This window comes from Lemur catta, chromosome 19 (assembly GCF_020740605.2).
Source record: "Lemur catta isolate mLemCat1 chromosome 19, mLemCat1.pri, whole genome shotgun sequence".
In the NCBI taxonomy this organism is placed as follows: domain Eukaryota; kingdom Metazoa; phylum Chordata; class Mammalia; order Primates; family Lemuridae; genus Lemur; species Lemur catta.
The window spans coordinates 31,336,206-31,362,665 of record NC_059146.1 but is presented as its reverse complement, the minus strand read 5'-3'; the positions used below and the strand labels follow the sequence as shown (position 1 = coordinate 31,362,665).

Below are 26,460 nucleotides of genomic sequence, written 5' to 3'. Positions count from 1 at the left end.
TTCCTAAAACTGGTAATAAGTGTTATGGTTCTACTACCTATGTCTACATCAATTACTCACCTACAGTACTAAGACTCCCACTTATGTTCTAAAATAATTAGGTTTTCCCAATTCTGATCTGGTGCTTCCCTGGGATGCTTTCCATTACCCAGTAAAGAATCTTGTTTTAGCTGTGAGGAATAAATGAGTTAATACATGTTGAGTATGTAGGACAGTGCCTGGTGGCTAGTAGGTACTCTATACATGTTAGGTATTATTATTTATTGAATTTCTGTTATATTTGATATACTATGTGAAGCACTTTACATGCAAATTTCTCATTTAATATGCATCAATTTATAACACACACTATTTCATTTAATAATCACATCTACAGTACAGTATCCTTTATTATCCCTATTTTAAGAATTAAAGAAAACCCTGAGGTTTAGATAAGTCAAGCAAGTTGCTCAGAGTCACATAATGCCATAGCAATGATAGAGCTATGATTTTCCAGAGTCTAGCTCTCAGGACTGGGAAGTGCCTAGTACCCAAAAAAGGAGACTGGAACAAAATAAGGCTGAATGGTGTGTAAGAAACACATATAGAGAGCCTCACAGACAATTTTAAAGACTTTGGATGTTAGTCTGAGAACAATTGCAAGCAAAAAAAGTTTTAACTGGGGACAGTAATGTGCATATTCTCATATTTTAAAAAGATCAGTTTGAGTGTATTGTGGGAAATGGATTTAAGCGTAGCAAAAATGCATATAGGAAGACCTGTTAGAAAGCTTTATCAGTGATCTAGTTGAGAAGAGTCATAGACTAGGGTGATAACATTAAAAATAGAGAAGAGTATAAATTCCAGAAATATTTAGGAGATAGGATCTACAGGACTTGGTGATTGACTGGATGGGGTGGTGACAGTGACTCCCCAATGTGAATTCTCTGATGATGAGCAAGGTGTGCATGTTGCCTGAAGGTTTTCTTGCATTCCTTGCATTCATAGGGTCTCTCTCCAGTATGTATTCTCTGATGTTGGGCAAGGGATCCACAGTAACTAAAAGCCTTTCCACAAACATTACATTCATAAGGTTTTTCACCAGTATGAACTCTGTGATGTTGAGTAAGGGATGAGTCATTGCTAAAAGCTTTCCCACATTTAATACATTCATAGGGTTTCTCTCCAGTATGAACTCTTTGATGTTGAGCAAGATAAGCAATCTGGCTGAATGCTTTCCTACATTCCTGACATTTATAAGGTTTTTCTCCAGTATGAATTCTCTGATGTTGAGCAAGATGTGAATTCTGGCTGAAGGCTTTCCCACATTCCTTACACTCATAGGGTCTCTCCCCAGTGTGTATTCTCTGATGTACAGTAAGGTATGCACGAAGGCTAAATGCTTTCCCACAGACGTTACATTCATAAGGTTTTTCTCCAGTATGAACTCTCTGGTGTTGAGCAATGGATGATCTATTGCTAAATGCTTTCCCACATTCAATACATTCATAGGGTTTCTCTCCAGTATGCACTCTCTGATGTTGAGCAAGGTAGGCAAACTGGCTGAAGGCTTTCCTACATACCTTACATTCATAAGGTTTTTCTCCAGTATGAACTCTCAGATGTTGTACTAGATGTGCATTCTGACTGAAGGCTTTCCTACATTCCTTACATTCATAGGGTTTCTCCCCAGTATGAATCCTCTGATGTTGAACAAGATTTGATCTCTGGCTGAAAGCTTTTCCACATTCCACACATTTATAGGGTTTCTCTCCAGTATGAATTCTTTGATGAAGAGTAAGGGATGAACTCTGGCTGAAGACTTTTTCACAGGCATTACATTTTAAAAGTTTCTTCTCTGCACAGACACTCTTGGGCTTAATGGCCATTAAATTTTTTTTAAAGCTTTTCTTATGTGTGTCATGTTTATATATTTTCTCCTCTTTAGGGATGATCTGCTGTGTATGAAGCAGTGTGTTCTGATGATGAAAACTTCCCCAAGATTTGTTATATTCTTGTTCTCTTTCATCAACAAGGGCTTCTTCATGAATGATTATCTCTTCCTTGAAACATGCCTTCTGATTCCCTGGTTGCCTCTCAAAATGGCCCTCACATTTCCACTCTTCTCTCAAACTGGAGTACTCAAGGCCATAGCTTGTAAGTTTTTCTATTATTTTCTGGGATTGTTCTTCTTCAAAAAGGTCCTGCTTTGGGGTTAATTCTTCATTCTCACATATAGGTTCCCACTCTGAAAAGTAATAATAAGAAGAAAATGTCTCCTCTATTGAGTACCAAAAGTACATTTATAAAAGTATATCTATAAAGTAAAATATGTGTACTTAATAGCAAATAAAACCCACAAGAACATTAGCTTTTACATTTTTGAAGTGTGCAAGAAGAGAAACTGAAACTGAACTGAATCATTCCTCCTCTTACAGAAACTTGAGGATAAATGATTAGAATTATAAGAAAATCAATAAGATAAATCTCAGGGAAAGAAGGAATTATTGATGTGGCTGGACCCAGTTATAATTTTATGCCAGTATGAATAATACACATACTGAAATAGTCTCCATTCTTATAGCTACTTCATTCAAGAACATTTATTGAACAAATATTTACCTTGTGCCAGGTACTGTTCTAGATGCTTTCAATATCATAAAACAAAGATCCTTACCTTCATGGATCTTACTTTCTTAGAAGAGACAGAAAATAAATGATAAATAAGTAAATGTTATTATATATTAGAAGGTACTAAGTACTCCAGAAAAAGAGAAGCAGGGAAAGAGATACCAGGTGTGCCAGCAGAGTTAAAGCTAGGAATCATTAATAAGTTAACAAAAGATTTGAAGGAAGTGAAGAAGTTAGTCATTCACATTTCTGGGAAAAAAGCATTCTTGGCAGAAGAAACAGCTAGTTTAAAGGCCCAACAGTAGAAGCATGTCTGCTATGTCTGAGGAATAGTAAGAAGGCCAGTGTGGCTAGAGAGGAGTGAGTACTAGAAGATGAAGTCAGATGGTAAAGGGTAACCAGATTAAGTTTTATAGGCCTTCTAAGGCATTTGGCTTTGACTCTGAGTGGGATGGAGAGCCACTGAAGTGTTTTGAGTAGAGGAGTGATATCTGATTGCTATTTTATCAAAACACTGAAAGGTGGGAAACAAAGGGAGAAGCAATTATCATATATGATTTATTATTATATTAATAGTAATCTAGGTGAGAGATGACAGTGATTCAGACCAGGAGACAGCAATGGAGGTCTAGTGAGGTGGTCAGATCCTAGGTATATTTTATAGGTAAATCTAAGAGAATATCCTGAAAGATTGGATATGGAATGTCATAGAAAGAGGTGAAATAAGCATTCCTTCAAAGTTTATGGTCTGATACCCATCAACAGTGGTGGGAAGGCCATTGGCAGAAGAGGTTTGGGTGGCAAGGTATGAAAGATTTGGAGTTCAGTTTTGAGCATATTAAATTCAAGGTATCATTTAGAATTTGAAATGGAGACACTGAGTAGGCAGCTGGCCATGTGACACTGGAGTTTAAGAGAGGACTGAATCAGATTTAAAATTGGGAGGTGTCAGCATGTAGATGGTATTTAAAGAGACTATATTACCAAGAGAATGAATGTAGATTAAAAAAAAGAAGAAGAGCAAGAAATGAATGCTAGAGCACTCCAACATTAAGATATTTGGCAAGAGAGAAGAAATAAGAAACAGAGATTAAGCAGCAAATGTAACAAAAAGAAATCAAGGCTGATAACCACATGATATTAAAGATTATAACAAAAATCAACTTGTTTAATGATTATTATTTATTTTTTCTTTTTTATTAGATCTTGATAGAAATATGATTATTATTTTAAAGCCTATTAATGACTAGAATGGTCAGATACAAAAATGACAATAAATTCCAATAGAGCAGCTAAAATGAAATTTACATCTAGATATATCATTGTAAAAATATAGAATAACAAGGGCAAGGAGAAAGAACTTCTTAACAGTTGCAAGCAAGAATATATTAATGAAAACTGACTTCTCAACAGCAACAGAAGCCAAAAAAGTACTGAATGATATCTTTAAAGTTCTGATAAAAACAATAACTATCAATCTATGACTGTATATACAGAAAAAGGTTCTTGGATGCATGTTAGCAAAATAAAAATACAAAACAAATGAACAAAGCAATAATAATAATAAAACAGTTTATATGAATAGTATAGCTCTAAGTATTTATAAAGAAGATGTATCATAAAAAAGTTTTGAGACAGAGAACAAAGAAAATGACAAATGTCAATAAATCTAAGCAGCACTTACTAAACAAAATAATATTCTACCTGTATAACTTCATAAAGCAAAATAATAGTTTATGGAATTAAAAGAAACAAGGAAGAACTGAAATGAGGATAAGTGAAGTTAAGACAGTCTAAGGTTCTTGTATTATTAAGAGAGGAAAATAAAGATAAGGATTAACTTTAGATTTCATTAAGGTGATTATAAATGCTAAATTTTCTAAGTTAACCAGTATAGAACAGAAATATATTATAACATTCAAATTAGCAGATGGAGAGAAGTCAAGAAACAAGGAAAAATTGTAAAAGCAGAATTTATAAAAGAAAATAAATAAATTAAACTCTATTAGTAATACCAAAAAATTTAACTAACCACAATTTAACTAAAAGATAATCAGACTGGACTTAAAAAAATGCATTTAGATATATACTGTTTATAAGAGAAACACATAGAAAGTAAGAGTAAATGAGTAGAAAAAAGTACACCAAGTAAATATTAACAAAAGAAGGCTAACATAGCTGTAATAATATTAAGCAAATTTTTTGCTTAATCAAATTATCACTAGATTTAAAGAGGATAATAATACAAGGAACAATTCACTAGAGGCCGGGTGCAGTGGCTCACGCCTGTAATCCTAGCACTCTGGGAGGCTGAGGTGGGTGGATCGCTCAAGCTCAGGAGTTCGAGACCAGCCTGAGCAAGACCCCGTCTCTACTAAAAATAGAAAGAAATTATCTGGACAACTAAAAATATATATAGAAAAAAATTAGCTGGGCATAGTGGCGCATGCCTGTAGTCCCAGCTACTTGGGAGGCTGAGGCAGTAGGATCGCTTAAGCCCAGGAGTTTGAGGTTGCTGTGAGCTAGGCTGACGCCATGGCACTCACTCTAGCCCAGGCAACAAAGTGAGACTCTGTCTCAAAAAAAAAAAAAAAAAAATTAAAAAAAGGTTAGGATGAATAAATGTTGGAATTAAAGAATAAAAAAGAAAAATACATGAAATTTTAAAAAGACAAATTATAGACGATCAATGAAGTGAAAAATGTCTGAAACACTAAAAACTGATAAACTTTTGAAAAAAATTTTCTCCATTTTTGAAAGAAAAAAGGGGTCATAATTATATATACTGCCAAGTAAATAACAGAAAAATGATGGACAACTTCATCCAATAAATTTGAAAACTTACAGGAAAACTCTACATTCTTAGAGAAAAAACTATAATTGACTATAGGAGAATTGCAGAATTTATATATTCTGAAACCAAGAATTTTAGAATATACTAAATTGAATTATTAGGTTAAATCTTTTCACAAAGAAAATCCCAGACTAAGATGAACAAAGTTCTATGAAACATTAAGAAAACAAGTAATTCTGATTTTACACAAATTCTTCTAAAGACAAAAAAAGGAATTTATGAGAGTAATATAACCTTGTTTCCAAAATCCAACAAGAGTACACAAAGGGAAAATTGAAGGCCAAACTGACTGATAAATATGGACATAAAATACCCAAACAAAATATACTGGCAGATAGCACTTAGCAATAAATGGAAAAGATATAAAGACAGATTTTTCTCAGAAATCCAATGATGGTTCAACATTATGTTAATTCACTGCATTAACAGATGAAAAACTAAAACCATTTAATCATTGTGTTTTGATATTTGTTAAAACTCAAAAGCTTTCCACAATCAAAACTCTAACAAACAGGAATGAAAGGGTATTTACCAAAAACTTTTAAACATCAGAATTATTATAACAAAATATTAACGTATTCTTATTGAGACCAGAAGTGGACAAGAATGCCTGCTATTCCTACCTCAATTCACTACTTTGATTCATATTACACTGGCAATAAAAGACAGGGCGACAGAAAAAATGAAATTAAAAGTATAAGAATTACGACCAGGTGTGGTGGCTCATGCCTGTAATCCCAGCACTCTGGAAGGCAGAGGTGGGAGGATTGCTTGAGGGCAGTAGTTCGAGACCAGCTGAGCAACAGCAAGACTCTGTCTCTACCAAAAATAGAAAAAATTAGCTAGGCATGGTGGCTGGTGCCTGTAGTCCCAACTACTCAGGAGGCTGAGGCAGGAGGATGGCTTGAGCCCAGGAATTTGAGGTTGCAGTGAGCTATGATGATGCCTATGCACTCTACCGAGGGAGATAGAGCAAGACTGTCTCAAAAAAAAAAAAGCGTAAGAATTTAAACTGGAGAAAATGCCATTACCCACAATATGTCTACCCACACCGAAAATCCAAGGAAATCTCCATATTACTAGCATTTACAGGATTAGTTTGGCAAGGTTGCTAGACATAAGGTCAATGTATAAAGTTAATTTCATTTTTATATATGAAAAAACAGAAAATACAGATAACATTTAGCACAGAAACAAAACTAAGGACGTTTGGAATTAATCTAATAGAAGACATGCATTAGCCTTTATGGAGAAAAATTAGCCTTTATGATGGAAATAACATTGAAAAATGTGAGAAAAACCTAAATAAACAGAGAGCTATATACCATGGTAATAAATAGAAAAATTTCCAAAATCTAGTATAGAATAAGTAAGTTTGAATCAAAAGTCAATAGCTTTTTGTTGTTTCCTGGTAGAAATTGTAAAGGATGTTACAAAGGATACAGATGAAGAGATGCATAAGGAGAGGTATGGGGGAAGGGGTCAGGAGCTTCCATGCCCTCCCCTGGTGATAAGGAAAACTCCCATCTATTACTTGGCACAGCAGCCGCCTGAGACCCCCACTCCTCATGGAGGACCCACATTAGCATATTACTAACCTAACACCTGGTACATTAACATATCACTAACCTAACATCTGGCACATCAGCATAACACTAATCCTATTGCCTGGTGCAGACACTAAACTTATTACCTGGCGGGCATTAGTCACCTGAGACCCCTTCCCCTTGGATCACCGCAACTTAATAAAAGTGGGAAAAATTGGGTAGACGGGGCTCAGAATTTGGTGGTGAGATCCCTCTGAGCCCGCCGGCGAATAAATCTTGATTCTCTGACTCTCAGTGTGCCGCTCAGTTTGTCCTCGGGAACACTTGCTGTAACACTTGCCATAACACTGGCACACCACCCCCCAGGAACCTCCAAGTGTTCAGCTATCTGGAAGCTGTTTGAACCCAGTCCTTTTGGGTTTTTATGGAAATTTCATTACATAGTCATGACTGATGAAATCATTGGCTATCAGTGATCAACTTAACCTTCAGGCCCTCTCCCTTCCCCTGTGGCTGGGGTTGGGGCTAAAAGTCCCAACCCTCCAATTATGCCTTAGTCTTTCCAGTGAACAGCCCTCATCCTGAATCTACCTAGGAGCTGCTAGCCATCAGCCATTAGCATGCTCAAAAGTTGTAATAAAGGTCCATTAGAGCTCATATCCAAGGTTTCTTGGGTCTGAGTCTTCAGGGCATCTGTCCTCATCTTGGCACAAGTAAACTCTTTAAAATTATATTTTGTACCTCAGTTTCTTCCTTTAGGTCAACATATCATAGCAGTGGCATTTATAATAGCCACTGCTATTATACACAACTCAAATGATCATCAGTGGATAAATCATAGTTCTACACAATGGAATTAAATATTACATGTCATTAGTTAAAAAACAAAATCAATGAACCATCAGGAACATAATTTTGAGTTAAAAAAAAAGGTCACAGAATTCACATGCACAACATATTTCCATTCATAAAAAAAGTTGAGAATATGCATAAACATTTTGTTAATATATATATATATATATACACACACACCCGCACACCCCCATATATAAAATCAAAATATATATAATTTCACCAAGATAAAGAAAAGTCAGGAAATGATAAGAAACATTGTAGGATAATGGTTACACTAGTAAGGAGTCCGGGTTGGGCCATGGGTAGGCCATTGTGTATCATTAGGCAGGGGCCCTCAAAATTTTCTATTTCTTAAGCTAAGAAGTAGGTACATGGGTTTTTGTTCTATTATTATTTAAGTTACATATATATATGTTAATCTATATTTATATGTGTGATTTATTTAACTATATAATTAATAAAATTAAATCATATACTATTTGACACTACCGTTCTACATCAAATTTTTTCTTAGAACAAATACATGAAGATTGGGAAGAGGCAGTGTGAAGGGGCGGGTCAGCTGGGGAGTGGTGTTTACAGAGATGTTTACAATGACAGAATGTTAGTCCCTTTTACCTTAATGCTTCCTATGTCGGCCCATACCACAAAGCTAAAACTCTTACTCTTCTCCCTCAAATATCTTCTAGCTGCTGATCTCTGTTTTTGTTAAAGATCTTCATCTTCCCAGTCACCCTCTGAGCTTCCTTTATGTCAGCTTTTCATCACACATGCCACTTATAGCTATGTTGCACCTCTGCTGCTAGCCTATCAATTGTTCGATTATGTGTGTACAAGTGTAACACCCTAGCACCTTGCAAGTACCCTGTTTAAAGTACAAATTTGACAAATATTGATTAAAGGGATGAAAGAATGAATGAATTGACCATTCAGGCAAAAATGAGGTATTTGGAGGCATACTACTAATAATAGCAGCTAACAGCTATTAAGTTCATACTATGAGATGGAACTTTTCAAAGCACTTGAAAAGTATTATCCCATTTTACAGATGACAAAAGCACAGAAAGATTAAGTAACTTTCCTAAAATTTCACTGCACATAAGTATCAGGATTTCAACCCAGTACTTCACTTACAGCTGTCTGTAGAGCTCAACAATTTATAAGACTAGGAAAGTTTTTTTTAAAAAAATTAGAAGAGCCTCTTCCCCTTAAGTGGCCTGAGGTGATCTGTGAAAATGGTTCATTATTCACCTGACTCACAAAACCCCACAAAATATACAAGTCAAGACGTTCAAATCTTCATGTTCACTTCAAGAACACTCGTGAAACTGCCCAGGCCATCAAGGGTATATACATATACAAAAAGCCACCAAGTATCTGAAAGATGTCACTTTAAAGAAACAATGTGTACCATTCCGATGTTACAATGGTGGAGTTGGTAAGTGTGCCCAGGCCAAACAGTGCGGCTGGACACAGGGTCGGTGGCCCAAAAAGAGTGCTGAATTTTTGCTCCATATGCTTAAAAATGCAGAGAGTAATGCTGAACTTAAGGGTTTGGATGTAGATTCTCTGGTCATTGAGCATATCCAGGTGAGCAAAGCACCCAAGATGCATCGCCGAACTTACAGAGCTCATGGTCAGATTAATCCATACATGAGCTGATCCTCCAACACCAAGATGATCCTCACTGAAAAGGAACAAATTGTTCCAAAACCAGAAGAGGAGGTTGCACAGAAGAAGAAGATATCCCAGAAGAAACTGAAGAAACAAAAACTTATGGCACAGGAATAGATGCAACATAAAATAAATGCGAATAACAGTAAAAAAAAATTAGAAAAGGTTTATGAAACTGAGAAGGAATGGGACTCAGAGAATAGATAAATGAGTTATTAGAAAGGAGAGGGCAAAGTGTGAGAAGGAAGATAATTAAGAATAACAAATGTGGGAGAACATCCTAAAAGACTCTTACAATATTTGAGAAGAACGTACCCACAAAGAAGAGTGAAGAGGTGATACCTTTGAGTTAAGATGAACTGTTAGCTGCAAAGGTTTTTGCCTGCCTATTTCCTCTTCACTAACCTGAGTACAAGCCTTTTGTCAGCTCTCTCTTCACCATCCAGGGCTCTTTTCCTTGTTCCAACAACAATATCACACTTGGCTTGGAAAAGCAAAGTCCTGCAAATAAAAAAGAAGTAGAATTTGGTCATGCTGTGGATATCCCAGAACTCACAATGAAATCCTTTGATCATCAGGGAAGACAGAGCTTACAGGAAGCCAAAGAAAAATGTGTAAAGTACATGTATTAGAAGGATAGGGAAAATGAAGCTTCAGGCACAGGTCAATAATAGACTTGTCCACTGCCAACTCCATAAGTATTAAATCATTTGTTTGGCACAGGCAGCAGACATTTAGTCAAGCTTTGCAGATGCTATCCAAAAATTCACAGCAGTGGTAAAAAAGAGCATCCTATGGTAAGTAGAAGCTCAAATTTTTTAATTAATTAATTTATTTTTAACTTTAATTTTTCTAGACTTTACCCTAAGAAGCTCAATATTTCAGAGGAAGATATCCTTACCCAGTGAGACCAAGATCTTATAGTTCTCCAACATCACATTACTGTACAGATGCTTTTGAGAAGAATCCAGACAATCCCACTCCTCTTGGGAGAAGTCTACAGCCACATCTCTAAAGCTCACCAACTCCTGAAATGAAATAAATGAAATGAAATAATAATCTCATCTCTTACTATACTCACCTCATTTACTCTGCCCTAGGAATACAGGACTCTCTCGGACATTGTATCCTCAAATATGTCAACCATGTTACTTTCCGGGCCTTTGTACTTCTCAGATCATTCTGTATAAAGTAGCAACGCTCTTACCCCAATTCCTTATTCCCCTAAACCTGATTTATTTTTCTCCACAGCACTTAATTATTTTGTTATTTATTCCCTACTCCTTCCCCACCCTTCCCTATCTCACAATAAATATGTAAGCTCCATGAGGGCAGAAAATGCTTTTGCTTTGGCCACTTCTATATCCTCAGTTACAGAACAATATCTGGCACACATGAGTCATTCAAATAGCCATCGCCTAGGCCGGGCGCGGTGGCTCACGCCTATAATCCTAGCACTCTGGGAGGCCAGGGTGGGTGGATTGCTCGAGGTCAGGAGTTCAAGACCAGCCTGAGCAAGAGCGAGACCCCGTCTCTACTAAAAATAGAAAGAAGTTATATGGACATCTAAAAATATATAGAGAAAAAAAATTAGCCGGGCATGGTGGCACATGCCTGTAGTCCCAGCTACTCGGGAGGCTGAGGCAGAAGTATTGCTTGAGCCCAGGAGTTTGAGGTTGCTGTGAGCTAGGCTGACACCATGGCACTCTAGCTAGGGGGACAGAGCGAGACTCTATCTCAAAAAAAAAAAAACAAAAAAAAAAAAAAAACAAAAAAAACCCAAAACCAAATAGCCATTGCCTAAATTGAAATAGTCAACGAATGGTTTGAAAAAATTTCAGGTATAAGGGTATTGAAAACGACCCCAGAAAGTGCTTGTTATAGCTCTGAAAATTGTGCTAGGTCAAGCAGAGCAAATCATCAAATTCATTAAAATTCAAATACTTTAATTCAGAGCTCTTAAAATTTTGTGTAAAGAAATTGGTGTTTTACTTGCTTCCACATACAGGGGTTAGGCAAAGTTTTTAAAAACTTGGAGCTATGCTGTGATTAAATGGATTTTGGGTTTGTGACCACTTGCTGATGAAACTAACACACATTATGTGTGTGTGTGTGTGTGTGTATTTTTAATTAAATTTAATTTTTTACAAAATTAAAACATTTGACTTTATCAAGCTAATAAAAGATACAACTTTTTTTGCTTTTGATATAATTTGTCATGGTTAAAGAAATTGTCTCCATAGAAGCAAAATTCTTGAAGTGTTTTCCAACACTCAGTAATCTTTTTTCTTATTTAATTATATGAAGTAGTATGTAAATCTCTCCTTCTCTGCTTGTAGTAACAGTTTGGTTTGTATGGTATATATATATATATATACATGCTTCTTAAAATGTTTTCCCTAGCTTATAGAAATATATATAACAAATGTATAAAAATTTATATATGACATAAATATATTTTGACTGATTCTTTGATATAAGTTAATTTATACAGTAAACAAAAATAAGCACAATGTCGATATAAGAAGCTTAAATTCTAACCTTAAAATACTTGACCTCTAACAAATGATGATAATACTTGGTTTCAAAATTCATTCATAATTATTACCAAACCAGTCTGAAGCAAAACAACAGTTCCCTTCACCTTTTTGCCCTTATAGAAACATGGCTTCCAGCTGAGAGGAATACTTCCCCTGAAGCCCTGTCATTTGATGACTGTTTTATTTCCCAAGTTCCTTGTACCACAGTACCAGGAAGTGAAGCAGGTGATCTCTTTGCTTCTCACGCTTATTTCCAGACCATTTCCTCCTATCTCCTCCCACATAATTTTAAATCTTATGAAATCAGACTATACCAATCACAATCTCTCCTTGTTTTAGTTATCTACCAATTCCTGGTAGATACCAATTCTCTGTCATTCCTTGAACCCTTTAGCACACGGCTCATTGTCACTTTCTCCAAAGTTCTTCCTATTATAATCTTTGGTCATTTCAATATTCAGATAAATAATAATCCCAACAACTTGGCCTCTCACTTCTCTCACCCCTTCTCCTTCAATAATCTTGTCCTCGACACTGCTACAGTCATTCACTTCCATAGTCATGACCCCGACATTGTCATTACCAATAAGTACCAAACTCTACGATACCCCTGTAGCGGACCGATTACAGAACGGGAGATGAACACAGAAACATACAGACACACAAAGAAACACACAGACACACAAAGACGGTACAAGACTGCAGTGCCGAAAGCACCAGTCACTTTATTTTTATACTCCTTTTGTCCAGCAGCTACTTCCTGGTACATGACTATCTTTAGAGCCCTGAGGCGAAATGTTCCATTTCTTATGGAAATTGCTCAAGGAAGGCAGACATTTGCATCTTAACCTGTGGACCTCATTATGGCCTGCAGGACAATGAGACACGCCTTGGCTTGTGTGCAAGACCTAAGGCCCTTGGCTATTTGCCATAGGGAAGTTTGTTTATTCAACAGGCCATTGACCTCTAGCTCCAAGAAGCATTCAACAGGCCCCGTATGGACCTATTGACCTCTGGCCTCAAGAAGCACGTCCAGCTTCACTGACTCTGGGCTCAAGCCAATTCTTGCCCAGGGACGGTCCCTACATACCCCAATCAGGATAATTCTCGGAACCCCACCTACAATTAATTGGTCTTACCATGTTTTCACTGTTTCTTATCCCCACAGATCCTCACTTCCTAGCACAACCATTTGTTACAATCATCCTCCGCATATGCCCTTAACTTCCCTGTCCCTCACTTAGCTGTACTCACTTGGTTAAACCACAGTCATCTCTCAGCTTACTCTGTGCCTGTACCCTGCACAGCTGAACTTTGCTGGAGAAACGCATACCAACATACCTGGTACATGGCTTTAAGAAGTCTAAAAGCCATTCTTTCTTCCTTCCAGCTCTTCTCTTGGGAAATGGCAGTGTCCTCAGATGACTCAGATAGGGAAGAGAACATGAGAAACTAGGCTTTCCTTGCAGCATCCAGAAACACCAGTCTGAACTTTTTAGGCTTCTCTTTCCCCATGTTGCAATTTTCCCTCCAATAGAGAGAGCGTAATGGAGACCTAGGAATATTTGCATACAATTTAATCCATGTTTAAATCACTTCCTAATTCATTATTTTTAATAGACCTTGTAGACTTTACAAATAAAGACTCACAACTAATGAATAAGAGCACCAAGATCAAATAAAGGTCTGCCTGACTCCACAGTCCTCTTCAATAGATCAGTGACTCTGAATCTTAATGGCACAATGACAGCACTTGGCTAGCTTTAAAAGATCACTGGGTGACACACAATCTCATTCAGTCCCAGTGTCTTAAAAACTACAGTGCCAACAACCAGCTTACACACATCACAGTTAGATGCCATGGGTAAGGACTGTCTCACACGGGCATTCGTTCCCATGCCCCTAAGATTCAAGCACTAGGGTATCACAACCGACACCCTCACTCACATCCCAGTCACAAAGAGGCCGCAGGTGCCGGTAAAAGGGGACAGGTACCCGCCCACTCACGCGCCCCCTCGCTGTCTCACACTCTTCGGTACCATTGATTCACTTGCACCCACAGTCACACAGGTACGACGTGGACTGGCACATCGGGTGATAGTCTCACACTGTACGGTACTAACCACGGTCTCACACGTAGAGTCACACAGAGGGCCGAGGGACTGGCGTTCGAGAGCCCCCGAGGCCACTGCTCAGCCCACTACCTACCTGAAGAGCTGAACTGCGGAAAGATCCCGTTCGCACTCCGAAGGCTCGGGGAATTTCCACTAGGGCCTCACCTCGCTACCCTAAGAGCTGGATGGAACCCTGCCCCGGCGGGCGGGCACAAAAGCGCTACGGCCGCCTCGGCCTCCGGAGGACACAAAGGGGCCAACGGGCCAGTTCCCGCGGGGGCCGCTGGGAAACGTAGTCCAGAGCAGAAAAGGCCGCAGCGCTGCAGGATCCGGCGGCTCTGGAGCAGGTCCGCTCGGGGTTCGTAATGCCGCCCCTCCGCGCTGAGTCCTTCCACGCCAGCCTCTGCCAGGCCTTCCAAAGCGGAGCCCGAAAGTCTCGATTCCTTTCAGTTCGGAGCCTGGGTCAGTCACAGGGACTGGGCCCAGCGTCACCAGACGGACTGGGATTGAACTGCGCAGGCACAAGTGCCCACCACCTCCCGCAGCAGCCGGGACTGGGAATTTACAGCCGCGGGTTAGCCGCGGGGGAAGGGTTTGTGTGTGGGAACGCGCCGGTGCGCGCGCACCTGCAAAAGTGGGTGAACATCAAGTTCCTACGTTCGTGCTGCGACACCCAAAAAAAGTTGGGGGAGCCAGGCAGGTAGAGTGCGCAAGCACATGACGCTTCTGCCTAGTCCCCCACTTCCCTCACCCTAAGGTGTTACTGCTGCGGGGGGTGGTTACCTGGAAGAGGGGAGAAGTAGGTTAGGGCAGAGAGTGTCGCCCTTTGCATGTGGTTCCTGTGTTTTTGATTTGGTGATGTTGAGTGTGAATATGTCTCCTCTTCCTAAAATGGGTCTTCTGCCAGATATGTTCAAGATTCCCATCCTCTGTACATTCAGATACAAATGTCACATCTCCAAAGAGGACCTCCCTGATCCCACCTCTTTCCTGGCTAGCTATGAAGTCACATAGCACTTATATTTTTAGTTGTTATTTATCATTGGCTCACAACAAGTTTCTGTCACCTGATTGTGATTTTGCATGTGGGTATATGACCCTTTGAGTTCATCATAGTTTGTGTGTTTCTGTGAGTGTAAAACCATGGGTTGAGGTAAGCATGCTGCATTTCTGTGACCATGTGTGATTTTTGTTATTATGTATGTGACATTTGTGATGTTAACTGTGAAAATGTGCTATGATAGAAAAGGACTGATGTGTGGAGAGTGAAGTAGTGTGTGTGACAGATGGTGAAGATTAGACTGATGGTTGTGGGTTTGTGTGTGGAATTCTGGTCTGTAGTATCCAATTAGAAAGCACCTACTGGGGCTGGCACAGTGACTCACACCTGTAATCCCAGCACTTTGGGAGGCTGAGTGGGAGGATCCCTTAAGCCCAGCAGTAGGAGACCAGCCTGGGCAACCTAGCCAGACCACCCATCTCAAACAAACAAAAAAAGCAGCTACTGTGTGCCATATACCATTTGAGGTGCTGGGATAGACACAGAAAACAAATTTTAAGAAACAGTGAATAGAATATTAATGGGCTGAAGGGCAACTTCAAGAGTCTTAATGTGTATGTAATTGGATAACACATGGAAATTTGGATCTACACAAAGAAATGAAGAGCATCAGAAATGGTGACTACAGGGTAAACAGGTAAGACTTTTTTCTTATTATTTGAATCTCACCATAAGATAAATTACTGTTTAAACAAAAATTTAAAACAATGTAGTTTAGGGCTTATAACATATATAGAAGCAAATTATATGACAACAATGGCACAAAGGCCATGAGAGGAGAAGTAAATAGGAGTAAACTATTGTTAAGGTTCTTATACTCTATGTGAAGTAATATATCACTTGAACGAATACTGTGTAAGTGAAAGATATACACTATAAGCCCTAAGGCAACCACTAAACTATTAATAACAAAACAAAGACTCATAGCTAATAATCCAAAAAGAGAGACAAAAAATAATCCAAAAGAAGTCAGAGGAGAGAGGAACAAATAACAGATGGGAAACAAATAGCAAGATAAAAGGTTTCTATCAATAATCAAATATAAACGATCTAAATACCTAATTAAAAGGCAATGAGTATCAGATTTACTAAAAAGCCTGACTCAACCATACGATGCCTGTGGGAAATTCACTTTAAATATGATACCAATAAGTTAAAAATATAAGTATGGAAAAAGATACACCATGCTAATGCTGATCAAGAGAAAGCTGTAATGACCTGGGATTTGGCAATAGATTCTTGGATATGACACCAAAAGCATGAGCAACAAAAGAAAAAATAAATTGGGCTTCATCAAAATTAAAAATTTTGGGGACTCAGGACATTATCAAGAAAGTGAAAAGAAAACTTACAGAATAGGAGAACTTATTTGTAAATCATATGTTTGATAAGGGTTTAATATCCAGAATATATAAAGAACTCCTAAAAACTCAACAGTAAAAAGATAAACCCAGTTAAAAAATGAGCAAAGAAAGAACTAAAGAACTCCTAAAAACTCAACAGTAAAAAGATAAACCCAGTTAAAAAATGAGCAAAGAAAGAACTTTAATAAACATTTCTCCAAAGAAGATGTATTAAATACAAATGACCAATAGGTATATGAAAAGATGCTTAACATCATTAGTAAATAGGAAAATACAAATCAAAACCACAATGATACCACTTCACACCTACTAGGATGGCTATTATCAAAATAACTAAAAATAACAAATATTGGTGAGGATGTGGAGAACCCTTGTACAATGTTTGTGGGAATCTAAAATGGTGCAGAAGCTATAGAAAACAGTTTGGCACTTCCTCAAAAATCTAAGCAGGTAATTACCATGTGACAGAGCAATTCCACTCCTAGTTATGTACTCAAATGAACTGAAAGCAGGAATTTGAACAGATACTTGCGTGCCAATGATCATTGCAGCATTGTTCAAAGTAGCCAAAAGGTGGAAACAACCTATGTGTTAATCAACGGTGGATAAACAAAATGTGATATATACATACATGGAATAGGATTCAGCCATAAAAAGGAATGAAGTTCTAATACATGCTATGACACAGATGAACTTTGAAAATATGAAGCAAGGTGAAATAACAAGTTACAAAAGGACAAATATTGTTTGATTCACCTTACATGAAATAACTGGATTAGGCGAATTCATAAAGACAGAGTAGATTAAAGGTTACCAGGGTTTAGGGCAAAGAAGGAATAGGGAACTATTGCTCAGTGATTACAAACTTTCTGTTTAGGGTGATAAAGAAGTTTTGGAAAGAGATAGTGAAGGTAATTGTACAACATTGTGATTATTCTGAATGCCACTGAATTGTACATTTAAAAATTATAAATGGTATTTACTATTCTATTATTCTCTTTCCGCCCTCCCAGACACCCCATCCCTAGCCCGGTCGCCCCCTCCATCCCCCCTCCTGCCGGCCCCAGATTGCACTGCTGCAGCCCCCTGATTTCTTTGGCCAGAGCCTCAGGCCAATCTGGCGACTGCGCATGCGCGAGTCTGCATGCGCGAGTCTTCATCGTCACACTGACAGCGGCTGTTGCCTCAGTGACAGGCCGTTGCCTAGAGGCCTTTGCCTGAGGCTCCAGCTTTCTGTGGCCAGGGTTGTCTTCTCCCACCGTACCCCGGTGATGGTCCCATGGTCCTAGGAGCGGAGGATGAGGGCCCACCAGGTTGAATGAAGAAACCTCCCTCGAAGCAGCCGGCAAGCACCTCGGGAACGATCCCGCCTTGTGGGTGTGGACGTGAGTCTCCCCGAAACTTGTTGCCCCTGCGGACCGGAAGGCTGGATGCCTAAGGAACTGCTGGGTGCCAGTGTGAGAGGGCTTCTGGTACAGTGTGTGTGTGTGTGTGTGTGTGTGTGTGTGTGTGTGTGTGTGTAGTAATTTAATTGAAAAAAAGAGGAAACACCCAGTGCCTTAGATAAAACTTTGAGATGTGTAATGCGTTTTTCTTTCCTCCTGTGATTCCTCTCTTGCAGAAAAGTAGAGCTGAGGAAGTAGGAATCATGAGACAGCAGGCCTTCCTTGTAACTCTCTCACAGACCAAGCCAGATGGTCCGCTCCGCATCCAGACACCTACATGAAAAAGAAGGTAAGAGAGATTAAAACAATTTTGTCCTTTATTATAAAAAGGAAAGGTTAGGGTCCCTGCTTTGGGGGGCTGGATTCTTCTCCAAATTCACAGTAGCGTCCTGAGGAGCACTCTGGACTGGAGTTACTGTAGGTTATAAAGTATATTTGGCTCACATAGGGGTCCTAATGGAACATCTTGGTTAGGGGGTAATGAGGGAATTCCTGATATTTGGGCTTCCTTTCTTCTCAAAGAGCCTACTCTGGGAGATGACTGAGGTCTAAACTTCTGATTTGATCTAAACTTCTGACCAAGTCTTTAAATTATGGCTCAAAAGTGAACTGTCATACTCCTAAAAACTGAGCTTCACACAAATTAACTCTTTCGATGCTCACTAAAACCCTAGGAGGTAATTATTTTTTATTTCTTTATTAAGGATATTAAGGCCAAAGGCACAGAGAATTTAAATAACTAGTCAGAGATGGCAAGCTTCTATGGCTGAGTCTGTTTAGAATCCAGGCGGTTTGGCCACACTATTCTTCCTATCACGCTCACAATCCCAGGTCATTCAGTTCAATAACACTGTCACAGTCACAGTCAAGAAGTCCAGAAAGAACAGACACAAGCACACTGTCTCTGACAAAATTGCTGGGTCAGAATCAAACTGTCCCGGGAGGGAACGTACAACGCGACCATGGTCACAGAAAAAGTCACAAATTCACACGTCCTCAAATGTCACTGGACTTCAGAGTCTCTAGACACTATAAACAACAAACCCCAAATTCCACGGCCAAACTCTCTCTCACACACAATGTCACTCTCCGCTCTTCTGACTGCTGCCAGGAGCTTGAGGCTGGAGGTGACCGGTCCCCTACTGGCCCCTCCGATCTTTCCACCACATCCCCCACCCCCACCCCCGGTGTAGTCCAGTCCCGGGTGGAGACCCGACTACACGGAACTAAACAGACTGAGCGGGGCTTCCTTCACAGAGCAGGCATCCAAACCCTGCGAACCTGAAGATGCAGCCAACCATAAGAAGGAAGGGTGCCCTTTTTGCGGGGTGAGGGTGGGTGGAACCAAGGAACCAACCAAACGGGGGAAAAAAAAAAAAAGAAATGAAAAAGAAAAAAAGTAGTCTGGGGCTGCGAAGGCCTCTGGGAAATGTAGTCCGGAGCAAGAAATCAGCGGAACTATTCAGATTCTTCTCAGTAGCAAGTTGCACTGCCAGCTTCTGAGTGCGGGGAACAGGGGAGGCCGCTCCCGCAACACCCTGGGCCGAGCCTCCTGCGAGAACCGTGCGCCCTCACGCCCGCCCTTGGCGTTCTCGCCGCTCGCAAGCAGGAAAGCCGTCCTGCCGGGTGAGCCGCGGGGGCCTCTGGGAAGTGTCGCCTCGCGTCTCCTAGACCGAGGCTTGTGTTGCCCTCAGCCGCAGCGGGCGCTGACCCCAGTGGCGCCCCCATCACAGCGCGCAGAGGCTGTGCCGCTGGGCGGCGTCGGGGTGTGGAATCAGGGCCTGCGTCCGCGGGCTCGGTGGTGAGTCGTCGGGAAGCCGCGAACTCTGAGCCCGGGCCTCTCTGTGCCGGGTGGGAGTCGGGGCCTGCGGACCCGGTGCCCGTATCTTTGGAAGAGGACGCGGGGCGGGGTGATGCCTGCCCCTGGGGTTCCCAGGCGCCATGGAAGTGGCGTGTGAATGACTGTGAGAGTCTGCGGTGATGTGACTGTAATTTACCAGGCATTTGCCTGGCTGAATGTGGCCGTGGGATCGCGGATTTTGTGCAGGTGCTTTCCCTTTTATCTTTCAATATGAACGTGGGTGCAAACATGCATGACTGTGGGATCCTGAATGAATGAGAAACGCCGTGGATGGAAGCTAGGGTATGTTTGTGTGTGTAGCTATGTGAGACTGTACCAGTGCTGCATTTTTTTCAGTAATGGTACATTTTTGTATGAAACATCAATAGCCCCAAAATATTAATATTATATATTTTTAATTTTATTGTGTATTAGCCACGTTGTTTTGTGTGCATACTAAATTCATTTTCCTTGCCCCCTACTTCACTCCCCAAGTTGCAAAATACAGAAAAGCTCAAAGAACAAAGATCATTTATAATTCTACCAGCCATGCAACTACTGTCAAAATTTACTTCTCATCTTTTCAGCCCTCCCTTTGTGAAAATATACGCAGACATTCATGTGTTTTTATTTATGTATATAATGGCTTTAAAATTGCAATCACACTGTACATACAGTTTTGTAACCTTTTCTCATTTAACAATACATGATTAATATCTTTCCATTTAAATAGTTACAAATCTGTGCCATCATTTTAAAGTTTTTCATAGTATACATTTACCCCTATTGATGGGTAATTTTTAGGTTCTTTTCAAATTATTGCAATTATAAACAGTATGTCTATCAAAAACTATTTGCTGCATGTTATAACACACTTTTCTGTTTGTTTGTTTGTTTGTTTTTGAGACAGGGTCTCGCTTTGTCGCCTGGGCTAGAGTGAGTGCCGTGGCATCAGCCTAGTTCACAGCAACCTCAAACTCCTGGGCTTAAGCGATCCTTCTGCCTCAGCCTCCCGAGTAGCTGGGAATACAGGCAGGCACCACCATGCCCGGCTAATTTTTTCTATATAGATTTTTAGCTGTCCAAATCATTTCTTTCTATTTTTGGTAGAGACAGGGTCTCACTCTTGCTCAGGCTGGTCTCGAACTCCTAACCTCGAGCAATCCACCCGCCTCAGCCTCCCAGAGTGCTAGCATTACAGGCGTGAGCCACCACGCCCGGCCAATAACACACTTTTCTTAATTTTTTTGAGGAGAGAGCAGGCTCCTAGAAGTAGAATTGATAGGTCAAAATGTATGCTCTTATTAAAGGCTCCCTGAATCTATCTGTTCTCCTGTAAGGTTCCCATAGTCTACGGTATTATTGACATAGTATAAGACTACCTATATCCATAAACCCTTGATAACAATGGATATCATAAATATTAGTAATCTTTGTTAACCTCATGGCAATAAAATAATTTTTTACAAATTTGCAGTTGTTTAATTAGTACTGAGGTCAAGAATTTTAAAAAATCTCTTTTGTGAATTATATGTTTTCTAAAGTAGTATTCTATTTTCAGATTTCTTTTCCAGAGTTCTTCATGTATTGAGGATTCATTTATTCATAGATTGGCCATTTATTGAATGCCCTCTATACAACAGGCACAGTCCTAGGTGCTTGGGATATAGCAGTGAACAAAAGAGACAAACCCCTGCTATCATGGTACTTACATTGTTGTGGGCCAGATAATAAACAAGGTAAGTAAATTAAATATGAATATATTAAATGGCGAAAAATACTAAGGGAAAAAGTAAAGCAGGAGGATATTTAGAATTAGAGGTGGGAGTTAGAGTTTTTGATGCAGTAGCCAGGGAAGGCATCCTAAAAAGATAGTAATAAAGAAATGAAGGAAATAGGCCAGGCATGGTGGCTCATGCCTGTGATCCTAGCACTCTGGGAGGGTGAGGCGGGTGGATCGCTCGAGGTCAGGAGTTCGAGACCAGCCTGAGCAAGAGTGAGACCCCGTCTCTACTAAAAATAGAAAGAAATTATCTGGCCAACTAAAAATATGTATATATAGAAAAAATTAGCCAGGCATGGTGGCACATGCCTGTGGGAGGCTGAGGCAGTAGGATCGCTTAAGCCCAGGAGTTTGAGGTTGCTGTGAGCTAGGCTGACGCCACAGCACTCAGTCTAGCCCGGGCAACAGAGCGAGACTGTGTCTCAAAAAAAAAAAAGAAGGAAATAAAGGAGCTAGTTACATATATAAGTGAGGGAACATTATTCCAGGCAGAGGCAACAACAGTTGTAAAGGTTCTGAGGTGGCAACACGACTTAAAATGAGAGGCTGGTGTGGCTGAAATATACTAAATGTTGGGGAGAGTAGTGGGACATGAGAGAAGAATAGTGAGTGGAGGGGAGGAAGGCAGATCAGGTTGGGCTTTGTGGCTCGTAGTAATAATTTGACTTTTACTCTGAGTGAGATGGGAAGCTACCGGAGAGTTTTCAGCATGGGAGTAATATTATTTGCTTACAATTTAAGGGGATATCTTTGGCTGCTCTGATGAGAATGGATTATGGGAGAAAGAATGGGAAAGGCGAGGAGGTCAAAGGAAGAACCAGAGAGACCAATTAGAAAACTAGTTGTGTCACGATTGTGTAACGATTGGGATACGTTCTGAAAAATGTGTGGTTAGACAATTTTATCTCTGTGTGAGCATGATAGAGTGTACTGACACAAACCTAAATTGTATGGCCTATTACACACCTAGGCTTTATGGTGTAGTCTATTGCTCCTAGGCTACAGACCTGCGCAGCATGTTACTGTACTAGATACTGTAGGCAACTGTAACACAATGGTAAGTGTTTGTGTATCTTAACATATCTAAACACAGAAAAGGTGCAGTAAAAGTACTGTATAAAAGATAAAAAATGGTACACCTGTATAGAGCACTTATTATGAACAGAGCTTATAGGACTGGAAGTTGCTCTGGGTGAGTCAGCAAATGAGTGGTGAGTGAATAATGAAGGCCTAGAACATAACTGTACACTGCTGTAGATGTTATAAATTCTGTATAGGCTATGCTAAATTTATAAAAAAGTGTGTTTCTTTCTTCAATAATAAATAAGCTTATTCCAACCTTTTAACTTTATAAACTTTTAATCTTTTTTAACTTTTTGACTCTACTTAGCTTAAAATACAAACACATTGTACACCTGTACAAAAATATTTTCTTAATATTTTCTTTATATCTTTATCAGCTTTTTTCTTTTTTAATTTTTTTTATACTTTTTATACTTTTTGTTAAAAACTAAGACATAAACACATACATTAGCCTATGCCTACATAGGGACAGGATCATTGATATCATTCTTCTACCTCTACATCTTGTTTTACTGAAGGTCTTCAGGGGCAATAACACATGGAGTTGTCATCTCCTATGATAACAATGCTTTGTTTTGGAATACCTCCTGAAGGAACTGTCTGAGGCTGTTTTATAGTTAACTTTTTTTTTTTTGAGACAGGGTCTCACTCTGTTGCCTGGGCTAGAGTGCAGTGCCATCATCTTATATCTTAGCTGACTGCAATCTCAAACTTGTGGGCTCAAGCGATCCTCCTGCCTTGGCCTACCAAAGTGCTAGGATTTCACTATACCTGGTCAAATGTTTTTTTTTAATAAATGAAAGAAGTAAACTCTAAAATAACTAAAAAATATAGTATAGTAAATACATAAAACAGTAACATAGTTGTTTATTATTATTATTATATTATTTTATTTTATTTATTTTTTTTTTTTTTTGAGACAGAGTCTCACTCTGTTGCCCAGGCTAGAGTGAGTGCCGTGGCATCAGCCTCGCTTACAGCTACCTCAAACTCCTGGGCTTAAGTGATCCTGCTGCCTCAGCCTCCTGAGTAGCTGGGACTACAGGCATGTGCCACCATGCCTGGCTAATTTTTTCTGTATATATTTTTAGTTGGCCAGATAATTTCTTTCCATTTTTTAGTAGAGACAGGATCTCGCTCTTGCTCAGGCTGGTCTCAAATTCCTGACCTCGAGCGATCCACCCACCCCGGCCTCCCAGAGTGCTAGGATTACAGGCGTGAGCCACCGTGCCTGGCCTGTTTATTATTATTATCAAGTATTTGCTGTACACAATTGTATATGCTATACTTTTATACTACTGGCAACACAATAGGTTTATTTACACCACCATCACCACAGACACATGAGTAATGCATTGTGCTATGACATTGCGATGACTCTGACATCACTGGGCAATAGTGATTTTTCAGCTCTGTTATAGTCTTGTGAGACTGCCGTTGTATATGTGGTCTGTTATTGACCAAAATGTTATTATGCAGTGCATGACTATATTGCTGCAATCTAGGGAAAAGATGTTGGTGACCTGGACCAGAATAGAAAAAATGGTGAGAAGGAATCATGTACTGGATATAATTTAAAGATAGAGCTGCCATGATTTGCTGACAGACTGAGGTTAAGCGTGGGTATGACAAGATGACATAATATTTTTTATCTGAGTAACTTAAGAATGGAGTTATCATTAACTGAGAAGGGAAAGAATGTAGGAAAAACTAACATTTTGCATGTGGAGAGCTAAATTTCAGTTTGAAATATAGTATGTGAAGTATGAGATGTCCATTAGACATTTAAGTGGACATACCAAGTCAGCAGTTCGATATATTAGTCTGAAGTTCAAAAGAGAGGTCTAAGATCTGGGATGGAGACATGTATTTGGGAATTATCAGCATATAAATGGTATTTAATGCATGAGACTGAATGAGATCACTTAGAGGGTAGGGTAGATAGAAACAGGTAGAGGCAAAGGACTGATCTCTGAGCCACTCTGACATTACAATGTCTGGGAAATAAGGAAGAATCAGCAAAAGAGACTGGCAGAGACAACCTAGAAAGGCTGGAGGAAAACTAGGTGAGCGTGATATCCTGGAAACCTAGGGATGAATGTCTTTTAACAAGAACTGTGTCAGATGCTACTGATGGGCCAAGAAAAGTGAAAGTGACTGAGAAAGAAACATGAATTTAGCAATATGAAAGTCATTGGTGATCCTGAAAACAGTTTCAATGGAGTTTGGGGTCAAAGAGAGAACTAGAGAAGAAAAAATGGAAATATCAAGTCTAGATAAGTCTTGTAGATGTTTTTCTCCAAATGGAAGTGAAATGGAATGCTAGCTGGAGTTAAGAGGTATACAGAAATGCTGCTATATACTGATTGAAATGATCCAGTAGAGAGAGAAAATTGATGATACAGGAGAGGAAGGAGATAATATAAGCATGTCCTTAAGTAGCCAGAGCAAATAGGATCTAATGCCAGAATTTGCCTCAGCTTGGAACTTGACCATGGTAGTGACAGGAGAGAAGGGAGAAGTACCTGGACACAGATATGTAGATGTAGAAGGGAAGATGTGTTGGTGAGAGCTTGTGAAACTTCTGATGGCTTCAACTTTATTCTGAAGTAGAAAGAAAGAGACTCAGCTGAGAGTGAGGTTGTCGGAGGAGGTGCTGAGGTTTGAGGAGAGAGAAAAAGAAAGAAAATAATCACTTAAGAGATTGGAACAGAGAATAGAGAAATATGATTTTTCAGGCAGCACCACCTAATGTTAGTATTAATGAATTTAAAGTGAGCCTGTCCTTTGTATTCATATGGAACCACAAAAAACTATGAATATCCAAATCAATCTTGAGAAAGGACAAAGCTAAAGGCATCACACTTACTGATTTCAAAATATATTACAAAGCTACGGTAATGAAAACAGTATGGTACTGATACAAAGACAGACATAGACCAATGAAACAGAATGGAGAGTCCAGACATAAATTTATACATCTGTAGTCAACTGGTCTTTGACAAGGGTACTAAGAATACACAGTAGGGAAAGATAGTCTTCAACAAGGATGTTGAGAAAACTGGTTATATATCCATGCAAAACAATGAAACTGGGTCTTTATGTTACACCATACACAAAAAAATCAACTAAAAATGGATCAAAGACTTAAACGTTAGGCCTGAAAGTGTAAATCTCCTAGACAAAACCCCGGAGTAAAACATTGATTTGCCCGTGATTCATAGATATGACTTCAAAAGCACAAGAAGGAAAAACTAAAATAAACAAGTAGAACTACATCAAACTAAAAACCTTTTGCAGAGAAAAGGAAACAATTTATAGAGAAACAAGTCAACCTATGGAAAGGGAGAAATTGTTTGTAAACCATATATCTGAAAAGGGGTTAATATCCAAAATATATAAGGAACCCCTACAACTCAGTGGCAAACAAAACAAAAATAATCCAATTAAAAATGGCCTGAGGGCTTGAATAGGTATTTCTATAAAGAATATATACATGGCCGAGTGCGGTGGCTCACGCCTGTAATCCTAGCACTCTAGGAGGCCGAGGCGGGTGGATCGCTCGAGTTCAGGAGTTCGAGACCAGCCTGAGCAAGAGCGAGACCCCCGTCACTACTAAAAATAGAAAGAAATAATCTGGTCAACTAAAATATATATAGAAAAAATTAGCTGGGCATGGTGACACATGCCT

General features: G+C 39.4%; 2 protein-coding genes and 1 pseudogene across 9 annotated transcripts in view; 2 read left to right on the top strand and 1 right to left on the bottom strand.

Moving 5' to 3' along the window:
- Window positions 1-757: 757 nt before the first annotated feature.
- Window positions 758-14,409, bottom strand: ZNF570 (zinc finger protein 570). The gene is made up of 5 exons (XM_045532196.1): window positions 14,289-14,409; window positions 13,422-13,635; window positions 10,442-10,568; window positions 9,946-10,041; window positions 758-2,227 (listed from the first exon to the last, which is right to left on the bottom strand). Exons 2-5 carry the CDS (start codon window positions 13,524-13,526, stop codon window positions 867-869), a joined length of 1,689 nt encoding a protein of 562 aa, XP_045388152.1. The 5' UTR covers window positions 13,527-13,635; window positions 14,289-14,409; the 3' UTR covers window positions 758-866.
- On the top strand, window positions 9,102-9,677 carry LOC123624415 (annotated as a pseudogene).
- A 101-nt stretch (window positions 14,410-14,510) lies between the features above and the next one.
- ZNF569 (zinc finger protein 569) overlaps window positions 14,511-26,460 on the top strand; it is a 32,109-nt gene continuing 20,159 nt past the window's right edge. Inside the window, exons 1-4 of one of the 8 annotated variants that reach the window (XM_045532190.1) lie at window positions 14,511-14,894; window positions 17,862-18,003; window positions 18,240-18,352; window positions 21,465-21,642. The gene's annotated coding sequence lies outside the window, so the exon portion shown is untranslated. The other 7 variants (XM_045532187.1, XM_045532188.1, XM_045532189.1 and 4 more) reach the window with 7 other exon arrangements.

Excerpts from the sequence above, each read along its gene's own strand:
- ZNF570 (XM_045532196.1), bottom strand. The coding sequence starts at position 13,526 with ATGTTCTCTTCCCTATCTGAGTCATCTGAGGACACTGCCATTTCCCAA. Across the intron at positions 10,042-10,441 it reads TAAGATCTTGGTCTCACTGG|GACTTTGCTTTTCCAAGCCA; the intron begins GTAAGGATATCT and ends TTTTATTTGCAG. Across the intron at positions 2,228-9,945 it reads GACAAAAGGCTTGTACTCAG|AGTGGGAACCTATATGTGAG; the intron begins GTTAGTGAAGAG and ends ATTACTTTTCAG.